We start from the raw sequence: 14202 nt of genomic DNA, 5'->3' as shown, positions 1-14202 counted from the left end.
TTCTCTTGGTGCTCGAGGGGGCAATTGGCTGCTATGTGTGTCAGTGTGATAGCATGGGCGACAAAGTAAGAGGGGAAAAAAAGAGGACAGAGCTGAGATTTAAGGCAAAGGGAGAGAAAGACAAACATTGAAATGAGGGATGCTGTCTTTATATAATAGTGACACCTAGTGTAAAGCAGCTGTAATTGACACAACATCAGAAGCTTCTTGCTCTGCAGTATTAACCAAGCCAAGCATCCAGAGACAACTCAAACATGTAATTGACTGCTTTCTTTGCTTATATATGTTTGCTAATTTCTTCCCTCAACTTTATTTGCAGCAATTTGGGAAGATTCTGGATGTAGAGATAATTTTCAATGAGAGGGGTTCAAAGGTAAGTGTACAGAAGATTTGATTCTCTGAAACTACGAAATTCCTCCTGACTGCTGACAGTAATTTCCACTTTGCATGCTTTATTTTTTGGAAACGTGACACTTGGTGACGGGGTGTCAACACACCACATGGTGTAATATTGTTATAAAACTCCAATTAAACAATGTGAGAGGGCACCGCAAGTTCCAGGGATTCACAGATTCTCCTCTCTCGACAAACCCCCATGATGTGCCCCTCACTCACCAAGCACTTAAACTTCTGCCTTGTACCACAGGGTTTTGGCTTTGTGACATTTGAGACCAGTGCAGACGCAGAAAAAGCCAGGGAAAAGCTCCACGGCACACTGGTGGAAGGTCGTAAGATTGAGGTAATTTTCCTCTCGCGCTCTCTCTCTCCCTTCTTCTCCTCCTCTTTCTCTCTGTATTCCCATTGTAATTTTGCTTGATCACTGACTGCTAGTTAGCTCCCATCCTCCCTTTAGTGATATGCTCTGATGCAGCCCACTGGTATACCACTCCCTGGTCCTCTGCAATACGTTTTTCATTTTTTAAATTTAAAAAGTTTTTGTTGTGGGAATGATTGGGGGTGCAAGAACACTAAATAAGGCATGCTGGGTACTTTTCCTCTGCAGCATTTTTTTTCTCTTCACATTACGCTGTTGCCTCTTCACCTTTTTGCAACTTGTAGCCACACTGATGTTGCAGCCTTTTCCGCAACAATTGGAATGATGTTTGTGTAGGTGCACCGGAGGGCACGAGAGGAACGCAGTGAAAGGATGATGCATGGCAGATTGCTGTCAGATGCTCTTATTTTCTTCCCTAGTGTAGAAATCCTTCTGTGTTCCCCTCTCCCGGTGCTGTGGCTAAGTGGTTGTGACAAGCGTATGGCTCCTGGTGCAACAGCAGCATGCTGGGAATCACAGCAACACTGATGCATGTTCACTTTACGGAAGTATGGATTCTTACCAAAGATCTGTGTACTTGAGTTTTTTCATGTGTGTAAAGTCTGTGTGCGTTCAGGTTGTTTATTTTGATTTAATTAAATATTGATTGAACTGAAGCATGTGCTGAGTTTTTGAAAGCTGTTTTTCTTCTTTATTTTAATTGTGGTTTCAATCAGCCAGTTGCCCATATTGGATCTCTTGACCCAAGCCACTGTAAGCCAGGATTTCTGCATGGGCTTACTGTGGTGTTTTCCTTGTATGTGTGGGCGTGGGTGTGTGTGAGTCAGTTCCTGCATGATGGATGAGGCTGGCTAGACCCTTTTTTAGTTCTGTACTCTCAGTTCTGCTGCAGTGTGGTCAAGAATGAAAGACAGCCACCTGCATCCACTGGTACAACATACTCCCTCCGCCACCTCCACCTTCAGTCAATCAGCAAGCTGAAAGGATACTGATGGAGCCAGTTTACCCCGCATCAGTCTCGCCCTTGTGTTCAGTCTACAACCTGTGTCGTCCTCGGCATTGCTTTAACTTGATTCTGTTTTTCCAACCAAGTTTTGCATGATATCAGTCACTCTTATTAATCAGCGAGCAGTTTGCCTTTTGTCACTTTGCATGTTTTCTGTTGTACTTGTAGTGGTGTTGGGCTGTAGCGAGTCATGTATCAGCTGCATGGTGGGGTCAGCGGCAGGAGTCTGTAGTAGAGTCTGTCTGTTTATGGTGCATGGGCTTGAAGAGACAGAAGGCTGGCGCGGGACAAATCATGGATTTGTGTTTATACATTCTTTCATCTGAGGAGAAAGGGCCGGACATTTCTATTTGAGGCAATGCTGTCTGGCGGTTCTCCCTTCCTGCAGATGTTGCCGTGTTACTCTTGCTTTAATTGGTCATATAATTTCAGAGTTTGTTGAACTATGATTTCAGAGATAAAGATTGTGAAATATAGCTTTGATAATTCATAAACTCTGAAATATAGGCCTACTATATACCATTGTTATACATGAATATTTAACTCTTATTGTGTGTGACCCTGCAGTTTACTGCTATCCACTGGCATGAGTGAAGTTGATGTAGCCTAAGTGTGCATGGTTGGTATATTAATAATGAAATGAGGCAGTACTGCAGACAGCTGGATGTGTTTTCTTGCATGTTTATTCTGTCTGGCTATTTGTTGAAGTAGTTTTAGTGGTGGGACTGTTGACTGACTTGTTCAGTTAGCATGATATCAGTTGCACCTGGGTGCCGTATAGTCTTGTTCCACTCATTGAAAAGCTGAATTCTTAGTTTTCAGAGTAAGTTTGATTTGAGTGATAAATAAAGGTTTGCTGTCCTTAACACGAGTGCTGATATTTCTTATTCTTGGTGCATGCCAGTGGGAGTTGGTTAGTAGTTATTCTCTTGGCTTAGCCGCCCATAGTGTGCATGTATGTAGCCTACATTAAATAGAAAGAGAATTTATGTGCTTAAAGTTATACTGTACTTGTCTTTGTCTGGAATAAAACTCTGCGCTTTGAAGAAGTCAATTTCCTGTGCGCTTCCAATGTATCCATGTAAGTGGCCCAACTACAATTCACTTTGTCTCTACCTGCTTCTCTGTGATCCCATGTCATCACCATTGATTCTATATATAGAGTCCTATAGACCTATATATAGGTGTGACGCTGTGTATCCTGGTATGCACTCAAAAACATACACACCTCAGTGCATCTGAGGCCACTCATGGCTCTCTGTTATTGTGCGTATGCTCTAACCATAGACTGTATATAAAGTTGGACGACATGACAGCTCCACAAAAGTGAAGACAAAACATCTCCATCAGCCACTGGTGGCTGGTTATAGGTCATAAACCCCGCTCCCCTCCATGTTAGCAGATGGGACATGGGCCAAACTAAATTTAGGTAGTTCTTATCATGTTTAATGTAAATTCAAGTGTTCATTCTTCTCTTAAGTTTGGTTATTTGATACTCTAGAAAGGAGGTTTCACATCATGATTGACAGCTGGACCTGCTCATGATTGAGTCGGACGGGTGCATAGGTGGGTCCTCGATACTGTGGATCCAACAGCGATCATTACTGCGCAGACTCCAAATGATGTCGCCAGATGGCATCGGCTTTATCCGGGATATTTTGGCTTAATTTTTGTACAGTGTGAGGAAGTGGAGACATATCATCTATATTTAAATACAGTCTATGGCTCTAACGTAAGTGGTTAGCCCAAATGCTCCTCGCTCATAACATCTTTCTGCCTCGGGCAGTTACATTTTCGCTGTCATTGGCTTGTGTTACTTTGACTGTAGGACAACCCTACAAAGCTAATGATAGAAAAACCAAACCATTTAGTCACAGATTACACTCTTGTGCTGCAATTCCTGGCTGTACAGGAAGTCCATTAGGGTCCCTGCATGGTCTCATTTGTGCAGATGCAAACCTCGATCAGGGAATCATTACGTTTGTCGTTGTGCCTCTTTAGTCCAGGTAACACACTTTTAATATTTCTTCACCTGTTTCTCAGCAGGTGACAGTTCGCATGCTGGCTATTACAACAGTAATAATTTCATTGTTCCATTTCTGGGAATGCAAGACACAATAAAGAGACTGCAGTGAACAGTTTTTCGATTTGCACCAAACAATCAACATTTTACAAAAGAGTCTGCAGGTTTATCTTCTTTTATGTCTGGGTAGCTGTCTGTCGATTTATTGACCGTGCCAACTACAGTGTGGAAGGGTTACGACGAGGACAAAAATGCAGCAGTTTGTTCAGTGGTTGCAGCGGAGATGGTTGCACAGACGGGCACAGAGACCATGCTAAACCCTATAGACATCCATTCACTAACTCCTGTACTCTAAGGTTGTGTGTTTGATCTGTGTGGCTGGAGTGTCACAGGAAGCGATGGCTCCTCCACAGCGCAGAGTTTTAGTCGGACATTTGAACACAATAGCGCAGAATAGCTGAGGGGTGTGTGTGTGTGTGTGTGACGTGTGTGACAAGTGGACAAGTGGTGAAGCTCTGCATGCTAAGGGGGGCAAACTATTGAGCGTCATCATCAATGCATGTATATGTGCAGTGAAAAGGATGAGAAAAGTTGTGGCTGTGGTTCTGCATGCCTGACCATGCACTCTCACCAACCGATGCTGCCACCACACACCTCCACTTCAATGGGACGCAGTTGGCCTTCAGCTCACTTTGGCCTTTCCATAAACATTATGAACCTTTTGGATGACTTTATTGAGCAGCATCATTTGTACTGCGAGAGTTTGAATTGGTAAGAACTTGACTGTGAGTTGCTGGATGGTCGATGGCCTGAGGTGAAGGCTCACCAGCTCCTTGTGTCCCAGTTTCATAGATGACCCTCCTCCCTCCCCCCCGGCTTGACCTGTCCTGTTTTGTTATTGGAACTTTCGGTTCCTGCATGACCTGCCCCAGAAATGGTTAATGAATGAAATGTGTGAGTATCCATGTGTTTGCTTTGTACCTGAGTGAAAATGTAGGGGGGGGGGAAGGTTGAAGGAAAAAGGGAAAGAGAGTTTGTACTTTGCCCTTTCCCAACCCTCTGTCTTTCTTTATGTCGGCTCCATTCTCTCTCTTCCTTATCCCTTCATTCTCTTGTTGCCAGTCAAGTTTGTCTTTAATTTGAAAATATTCTATAGCTGTTTTTATTTTTTTTTATTTTTATTTTTTTATTTTTTTTGCAATCATCTATGCCTGGTTTTGTTTCCATTTATTGTCATCTATTTTCTTTTCAGTTTTCTGTCTTTATTTTCATTGTTTGACTATCATACAACCTTTAGGATGTTTATTTATTTATTTATTTTTTTTGTGGTGTCTGTTAAGACAGGAAATTATAGCCACTCTACCCTACGACCAATTTCTAAACACACACTCTTCTGTTGTGGCGTAACTTTACCACTCGAGAATGAGTCATTTCTTGCAAAATACCTCAACTTGTCCTTTTTGACTATGAGACCCAGCCAGCGTTTAACCAACCTTTACTATTCCGCTCTTATGATGGAGGGTATTTGTGCATTTGTAGCTGCTCTTCTGACTTTTCCTTGGAAGTTTCATCTCTGCATTTCACTCCCTCGTTGTACGTTCAGAAGGCTATTTTTTGGGGTTATGGCAAGGTTGTCACAAATTTCTATTCTCCCTTACAGTCGTTTTTATACTCTAGAGCACAGAACGCCTTCTGATTATTGTGATGATGCTCAGAGCTCCGTTAAGCACTAAGAGTTGGCGTCCCCTCTCCCTGTTCTCCCTTTCCTCTTTCTCATATATTCTGTTCTGAGCTGTAACACTGCTGCTGTCAGGTTTTTATTTCACACGGGGCAAGGGGGGGGCGGGGGGGGACATTTAGGTTTCTTTTGTTACTGGGATTATTTGTTCCTTTATTTATTATATTTTTTCTGTTTCCCTGACGACTTCTGTGTGTTGTTGTCAGTCTCCACGGTAACCACTCGCTGTTTCTACGGCAACGGTAAGTTGTGTACAAACATCTATCACTGAACTGATCCCCTTCCCACCCCACCCCTGAAACGGGCATTTGATACAGTAGTATGTACAGTATGCTGTGAAATTATAACATCAGTCTTTGCATTTCCATTTATCAAACGATTTGTATGTGATAGGCCCACGCGGTGTAATGCCCTAGAAAGCTGTTGCTGTTATGTAATGTTACAGTGCACAACACGGTATCACAGGCACACACACAGACAGACGGACACCGCATCTCTCAACAGATTGGATCTTTTAGCAGTAATATTTTCTCCACATGCCCGTCCCCCACCATGTCATTAACACCTCACTGGGAATGACCGAATGTAATCACCCTCCTCTATGCAATGACACGGCTGTCCACAATCCATCTGATTAATTCTCCATTGGATTCAATGTATGTAGTTTTAATTTTCTTGATTAATATTTAAAAAAAATCAACAGAAATGATATGAAGCTTTGCTCCCTGTTGCTGCCTATGATTGCTTTGAGTGAATGCAGACCCCGAGCTGAAGGGCAAATAACGCTGCTCTGGTTTTGAATTTCTTTATTCCATTGACCTACCTGCTTCCAGCATAGTGTGCGTTTGTCAAATGTTAGCCAATTGGACACATAGTGAATTTGAAAAAAGTGCGTTAAGACCCCGCAGATTTAGGTAAAGAGCTTATCCAGACTTTGAGCTAATGTGTAGCATCCTGGCACATTGCAGACAGTTAAAGGATGCAGTGCCATTAAAAATGAAACTGGATCTGTTCATTTGGGGATCTTTTGAGTATTTATGTAAAAACAAAAAGTCTGTGTAGAAACCATGCTGCTTCAGATGTGGTCCCTTATCAAACCAGCCGGTGTTGTGTAACCATATGCATTTCTAAACCGATATGGGGTTTACTGTTTTTTGGGTCTCTATTATGCTGCCATCTTGTTTTTCTCTTTTGGTTTGGTTTTCTTGTAGTGGTTTGTCTGTGTACTAGTAGTTGTAGTAGTAGTAGTCGTAGTCATAGTGTACTGGTCTTAGTTTGTGACACACAGTTTAATGCCTGGCATAGTGTCTCATGTTTATTTTATTTCTCTCCTTTTTTGGGAATGAGGATTGCTCTCTCTCTCTCTCACAAACTCTTTCTATCTCTCTCTCGCTCTCCCTCTCTCTGTTTCCTCCATCCTTTGGGGCTCTGTTTCTCAACCCACCACATATAATAAGATTTTCAGGAGAATGGTCACCAAATCTAATTGCTTTATCTGAATGATGCACCTTGGGATATATGTTTTTGTTTTAAACAGTAATTGTTATTAGTTTGTTTTTTGTTTGTGTTGCTCATGTAAACTTTCTCCCTTTTTTTTTTTTCTCTTTTCTCTTCACTCCATCTTTACATTTTCCAGTTTTTTTTGTAAATGGACTGGCTCTGTCTCTTTACTTCTCACTTGCATCCCTTCCTCTTAACTTATCTGTCCCATCTTTGTCTGGTATGTGTTCGATGTGGGAGTGCTGCGATTGTTTTGATTGGTCTCTATGCTGCATCCGACGCTTGCTGATTGGCTGAATTTTTACTTTTTTTGGTTTGTTACTCACTCTTGGTCATGTGATGCGCCCATATTTGGCTGCGTGTAATTTCTGTGTTTATATGATTATTAATTTTGTCAAACAAATGTATTTGCACCCCCTCTTTCTCTCCCTTGTATTTTTTTATATTTCTTTTTAGGTATGTAAACCCCACAAGTTTGGTTTCATATGGAAATGTGACTTCATTTTGTTCGGGTTTGTTGTTCAGGCTGGACTGGGGGGGGGGGCAACAGTGGGATGAGAAAGGCTGAATGTTTAATTATTATTAACACGTTGAGATTTGCCTTCCGTATTCTGTTGATTTGCATGTGTTCCTGTCAACCGCTTACCCAATTTCATTGATTATACCTGACACAAAAACAGGTATACTGTGTATACACACACACACACACACACACACACACACACACACACACACACACACACACACACACACACACACACACACACACACACACACACACACACACACACACACCATTAGGCTAAACTCTACATTATGATTAACTGTTATTAGTCAACATAATCTGGACAAAATTTCACTGTGACACAAAAACATTTTGACATTTATTTGATTCATTAACTCGATTTTACATTTCAAAATGTCTCCACTCAGACACCCGCTGAGAGTTGCGTCAGATAGCTAGCCAGGCTAGGCTAATTGAATCATTTGACGCTGACCTTGTCATTTGCAATGAGGGAAAAATGAGGTAAACCTCATTTCCATTTGAATGAAGCCCAGCAGATAAGAACATGACTCACTGAGAGAGGCAACGCGAATGGCAGTCTAGGCCTTAATGGTCTCCTAAATGGGATTGCAGCGTGTGTCCGCACACAAGCTCTCTCATTCCTCAGTCTGTCTGTCTCTCTCCGTCTTTGTCTCACAAGCGCACACTCTCCCCTCATCTAGCCAAAAGGTCATTAATCTTTAGCTCTCCACACAGTCAGATGTAGAGCTCCGGCAGCACACTCTGACAGTATGGGTTATTACACAGAGCCACAATCTCCTTCTCTTAAAGCCCATCAAAGGAAGATGAGCATAGATCAAGGGACCGGAGTGTGAGCCTTTGAAGCTCAGAAAGGAGATTATCAGCCATCTTGGATTGAAAGCCTGAGCATTAGACTGAAATGTCAGCCAGCATGAACAGAACATGCACACACACCAAAAAAAAAAAAACCCACAATACTTTCACCTTTGCATGCCACAAAAGCTCAGTTTCTTTTGCTGTGCCTTCACCCCCACCCTTTTATGTGTAGTCACAGCAGCAACATCCATGGCAGCCCTTATATGTCTTCGTAATGAATCACCAGATCTCTACTGGGCAACTCGCTTTTTAATTGCATGATGACTAAAAATCCCCCATAACAGTCCCCACCCACTTTTACACAACTCAGACACTACACAAGTAAAATCCTTCCACACTGTGCGCACTGGTAAAGTATAACAGTAACCTTTACGTTTTAGACAGTTGATTTGGTTACATCTTTTCTTTCTTTTTTCATTCGGCAGAAGTAGTACAAGAAGATGTGTGCGCAGTATTTTACATGACATCAACAGAAAGAAACTGAATTTGTTACCAGAAAATAATCCTTCAAGAAGATGTTGTTGCATTGTGACATCCATGTGGTTGATGTGTCAGCATTTAACTATAAGCCAGCTTTTACGCCTTCAAAGAGTGTAATTTCACAATAAAAACAAGGTTATGTAACAGAATAATTATGTAGGGCAGAATGATTGTGGAAAAATATCCACTCCAAATGATATTCACTTGTAATGACCTGGGAACAGTAATAACACCTCCAGAGATGCACCAAGATGTAGAAAAAATGGAGGCAAGCATAATACCAGCACAGCAGACATGTTGATTGTAATTCAACTTTAAACAAATATATATAAAAATAAATAAGTAAAATCAGCCTTGCCCTTGTGATCTGGTACTCTGTTTTTGTGTCTGTGTCTTTGACCGTCTGCTCCTCCATCCCCAGGTGAATAACGCCACCGCCAGGGTGATGACTAACAAGAAAATGGTCAGCCCCTACCCTAACGGAGAGGCTCTCAGCACACTGCCTTATGGTAACAACCACACTGACACACACTAACAGTGAACCGTGGCCCTCCTAATAATCCAAACAGCATAGGGACACAGGGAGATGCAGACGTAGGCAGGGTGAAGCACACAATACAGCCTCAGTGTTGCCTCCCTGCAGACCACATTATGTAAGGCCGTCAGCAAACCAATTTCATGCAGTTTATCTTAGTTGTTATTATTTTTGCTACCACCTACCAGCCACGACATCAGTTAGCTTTCAGATTGAGCTCACATGCTTTACAGGTGAACTAACAGCAAGGAATGCAAGAAACAGAGGTGTTGATGATAAGAATCTTTTATAAAAATATTGTGTAACAAAGTGGGCTTAATGAAATAAAACATAAATGTGAAAAAGAGCCAAGGACTATGGCTTTGAGAATCTTCTTAAAGTCAGTATTATACCTGGGCCTTGAAGAAATTTATAAGTAAATACTTGTTAAACTTGTTTACTAAGACTGACTTGTAGAATTTATGCACTTTGTCATTGACTTGAATGTTGGCTTAACTCAACTAACACAACAGGTAACATTTTACCTTAAGTCCCCCCTATTTTTTTTATTTCTGAGTAATATACAAAACAATTATTTAATGGTGTATAACTCACTATAATGTAGTTGTATGCTGCTATGATGACATTTTTAAGTGTTTATTAATATGTAGTATTTGGCAGCAATTACAACATCTCCTATGAAAACATATTTTACATTATCGCAACTGTGTTTTACAATGTTGCTTCCAACATTATTGTGTGTTCCCAATCCTTTGGTAGATGTTTATTTACTGCTTATAAATGCTAAAGTAAAGTTTTGCCAATGTTGACCTGCTCTATCTGCCCAGGTCGTCCAGCATCTTTACTATTCCTCTGTCATGGCTTTGCTCACTCATACCGTCTGTTTGCAAAAAGTGCAGTCAAAGCTGAATCCAGGGTCTGGGATGCTTCACCTCAGTTCAGTTGATTAACATGGCGATAGCTCAGCAGCATTTGCTGTTTGTTTCCATTATTCCCTCATTACAACTTCTTGTTTGGTTTGGAGAAAGTCCTGCAGAATGAAAAAAAGGAAGCTCTCTGTTGGACAGCTTCGACAGCCAGTACAGTACATTTTTAGAATTAACCGTTGTCTCTTTTGTGTCTTTATCACATTTTAATTGGTAAAACTGGCCTTTAAGAAACCCAACTACCCAACAGCACTAATTGTGTAGTGAGATGTGTGTATAAAATGCAGCAGGTACTTCTACATACGTGCCTGCTGCACTCTTTATAAACTGCCCATAGTAATTGCTTGCCCCTGTTCTTCTCTGTGTGACTATCAGCAGGGTGGAAATTGAGTCCTATGGTGGGGGCCGTGTACGGACCAGAGCTCTACGCAGGTAAGGCCGCTCTCATCTCCTTTACCTGCAATAAAATCTGTCTCTGTGGCCTGCTTTTAAATTTTGGTCACATTCTAATCTTTAATTTATATTAATGCACTGCTTGCCTAGCACTTCTCACTGACACTTTAATTGATATCAAGCCCTCAAGGCTATAGTTGGATTTTTCCCCTTCTCTCTTTGCTCTTTCTTTTCTCCTTTAATTCATCCCACTGCCAATTTTTTGTAATCACATTGTCCTTTTCCTGCCTGCTGAATCCTCTGCTGTCTCTCAATCTTTTCTCTTTACCTCCTTCCTTGCCCTTTTTTGTCCTTCCTCCTCTTCTCCCTTCAGTCCCAGGGTTTCCCTACCCTTCAGCAGCAGCAGCCGCAACTACAGCAGCGGCAGCGTTTCGCGGTGCCCACCTCAGGGGCCGAGGCCGGCCCGTCTACAGTGCTGTGCGGGCTGCTGTGCCTCAGCCTGCCATCCCTGCCTACCCTGGGTAAGAATGACACGCCGCTTATAAACGAGAGTTGTTGACTTCACATCCAGATCCGCTGTATGTGTTTCATCTAACGCATTTTAGAGAGACAAAAGTCAAGATCAGTTGTTTTGTTTAGTGCCCAGTAAACCTATCGAGGATCATCTCGTGAATGCTGTTTTCAGAATAATTTTCTAAATTCTGTTTGAGCAGGTCTCGGTTTAACACAGCTGTGCTCATACACGCCTCACGCTCAAACACCATTCACACTTCACTCTCTGCAGCAGTCCAACTGGCACAGTGTCAGTCCGTTCACAAGCTGTTCAGTAGAGTATGACGCACTGATGGGATTGCACCATTGAAGGTTCATTTGAATAACCACACAGATACCACCATCAGCAGATTTGAATAAACACACACGAACCACATGCAGTCATTATGCAGAAGCAGTCGCCCTGCACACACATTTGCTCCGAATTATTCACGAGATGTGTTTTTATTTGTTTTTTTTTTGTCCCCTCAGAATGTGTACTGTGCATGTCGTTGCTGTGCTGTGATGATTGGCTAATGGCGTTGTGACTGCTCTGATATTCAGATCAAAGCAGAATTGATTGATTAATGGCCATGTGGCTGTGTACAATGATGACATTCAAATTAAGCTAAACAAGATGAAATAGGGCGCTGCAGGAAAAACACTCTCCATATCTGCTCCACTGAAAACTGCACCTCACTGCCTTGATTTTCAGGCAGCTAGGCAACCGTAGCAGTTTATGGTCTTTTTTTCAGTTCACTGAACTTTTATCTATTAGCCAAAGGAGTCTATTGTTTAATGTTTTTGGTTTCAGTCGTGGAGCTTATATGGAAGTTGAATTTCCTCTGCATGCTGCATGGGTGTGAAATAACTACTTTTTCTTTCTCTCTCTCTTTCTCTCTTTCTCTCCTTCTCTTCCTGTCCCCTCTTTTGTTTGTGCTGTGTTTTTGCCACTCTGGTTTTGGGTCTGTGCACCACTCCATTTGCACCCCCTCCACCACACCTTCCTACTCCTCTTCCCCTCTCTGTCTCTCTCCCGTTTCCTTCTCTCAGTGTGGTGTATCAAGATGGGTTTTACGGAGCTGCAGACTTATATGTAAGTAAACTCACCTCCCACCGACACACCATCTATGTCCCTCCCCTCACGGCTTTCTCCTGCTCTTTTTCCTCCTGGGGGTGATTCTGCATGTGCGTCCGCTCATGCGCTGCACAGAGCTGCCTGCGTAAAGGTGAATGAGCCCACAGTGAAGAACGGCTTCAAAGCACAGCGCACCACTTGTAACAAATGTGAAAGGTGGTTTGTGCCTCGGAATGTCCTTTACTATACATCTTTAACACAGTGTGGGTCAAAATATGTCGTATTGATTTAAAAAATCAAATCAAAAAAATCAAATGGAGAGCCCCAAAATCTTAATTATAGGCTCAAGGGTCTCTAACACCACTCTACAGGCTGCTCTGTGTGCGGATGCGGTAGCGTGCGTCAGTGTACGAGTGTGTGAGCGCATGAGCGAGAGTGTGTATGTGTATCCAGGTTGACGACGGTTGTTTCTGTTCTCTCTATAGACTAGTGTTTCAGGACTCAGTCCTTAGTCCCAGATTGCCTCAGGTAGGGTCAACTCAACACCAAACCCACAGTGTGCAATGTTTTTACTACCTCCTCTGATCTTATGAATCATCTTCTGATCTGATCTGGAACATGTTTTCTTTAAGTTGTTTAAAAAAGTGAAGAGAAAAAAAAGATCACTGCTTTGAATCTCTCATTATTTTTCTACTAACTACGATTGTGGGGAAGAGCTTTGTTTGTTTGTTTGTCTGTCTACTAAACTACTAAATTGTTTGTGCCTACCAGTTTGTTCAAAAAAGGACCTGGTCGCTTTTGTCTGGTCGGCCAGTTTTGGGAGAAAATGAAACTCATCCTCAAATGTGTCTCTTGTCACCAAAAATTACACCTACTTTTCCCAAGCACAAAAGGGGGTGGGGTACAGATTGTCAGCTCATACTGTAAAATTGGACTCAACCGTGATGGTTTATGCTAAACTGAAGGTTTCTTACATAATTTCTTTATAATTGGAGGAAAGGTCCAGTTAATGTTCGCCTGGGTTGAAACAGAACATGGTCTCTTCCTGAATTAACCACCTGTACCCCTCCTCCTATGATTATTCAAGCATGTGCTGATCAGCTGATGCATGCAGATGTACTGTATCACTGCTCCTTACCGTCCACTCACCCAGAAGGCCTTGCTCTCTCCCTGCTAATAACCCAGTTTTTCTCACCCCTCCTCGCCCCTCTGCGTCCTGCTGGTGTCTCGGAGGATGCTGGGGTGTTTCTGTTGTGCTTTGCTGTGCTTTGTTCGGATCAGGTCCAAATGCACTGGTGGTGTGTTTTTGTTTTTTTGAGTAGGTTTGAACTGTAATTTGGGTCATGCATGCAGTCTCAGTGCGAGGAGATGATTTTTAGTCAGTATAGGCTTGTGTGGGTGTGTTTTGTGTGTGACTTTTTTTACCCCCCATCTTCCTCTCTGTTTTTTCTGTCTCCTGAATCTATGTGAAAAAACACAAATAATAACAACAAATGTTGTTTTTGTCATACATGTCTCCACTAGAACCTCTGACTCTAGTCACCTTATGTGTCCTTAAGCTGTAGCTGTTCTCTTGACATATCCTTTAATCTTCTGTCCTGACAAGACAATAAGGTTTCTATATAGCCTCAACTGTGCGAACATTTTGTCTTCCACTGTTTTTACCTCCCCATCTCCCGTAGTGGTGAAATAATACAATCTAACTCAACCCTGACAGTCCAATTTCCTCTTTCTGTCTCACTGATAAAGCACTCTTGTCCCACCTCCACACCCTCTCCTCCTTTCCCCATATAGAAATGCAATATATTGACCCAT

General features: G+C 42.1%; 1 protein-coding gene across 10 annotated transcripts in view; it reads left to right on the top strand.

Annotated features, from left to right (window-relative positions):
- LOC123985173 (RNA binding protein fox-1 homolog 2-like) overlaps positions 1 to 14202 on the top strand; it is a 49822-nt gene that overhangs the window by 28112 nt on the left and 7508 nt on the right. For 4 of the 10 annotated variants that reach the window (XM_046072621.1, XM_046072593.1, XM_046072635.1 and 1 more), the window contains 6 exons: positions 320 to 373; positions 647 to 739; positions 9346 to 9433; positions 10761 to 10817; positions 11152 to 11299; positions 12363 to 12405. In XM_046072621.1, the coding sequence (XP_045928577.1) occupies positions 320 to 373; positions 647 to 739; positions 9346 to 9433; positions 10761 to 10817; positions 11152 to 11299; positions 12363 to 12405 (483 nt within the window). The other 6 variants (XM_046072628.1, XM_046072610.1, XR_006828630.1 and 3 more) reach the window with 4 other exon arrangements.

The sequence above is a fragment of the Micropterus dolomieu genome, linkage group LG02 (assembly GCF_021292245.1).
Source record: "Micropterus dolomieu isolate WLL.071019.BEF.003 ecotype Adirondacks linkage group LG02, ASM2129224v1, whole genome shotgun sequence".
Classification (NCBI taxonomy): Eukaryota; Metazoa; Chordata; class Actinopteri; order Centrarchiformes; family Centrarchidae; genus Micropterus; species Micropterus dolomieu.
This window is presented reverse-complemented; position numbering and strand designations above follow the sequence as displayed.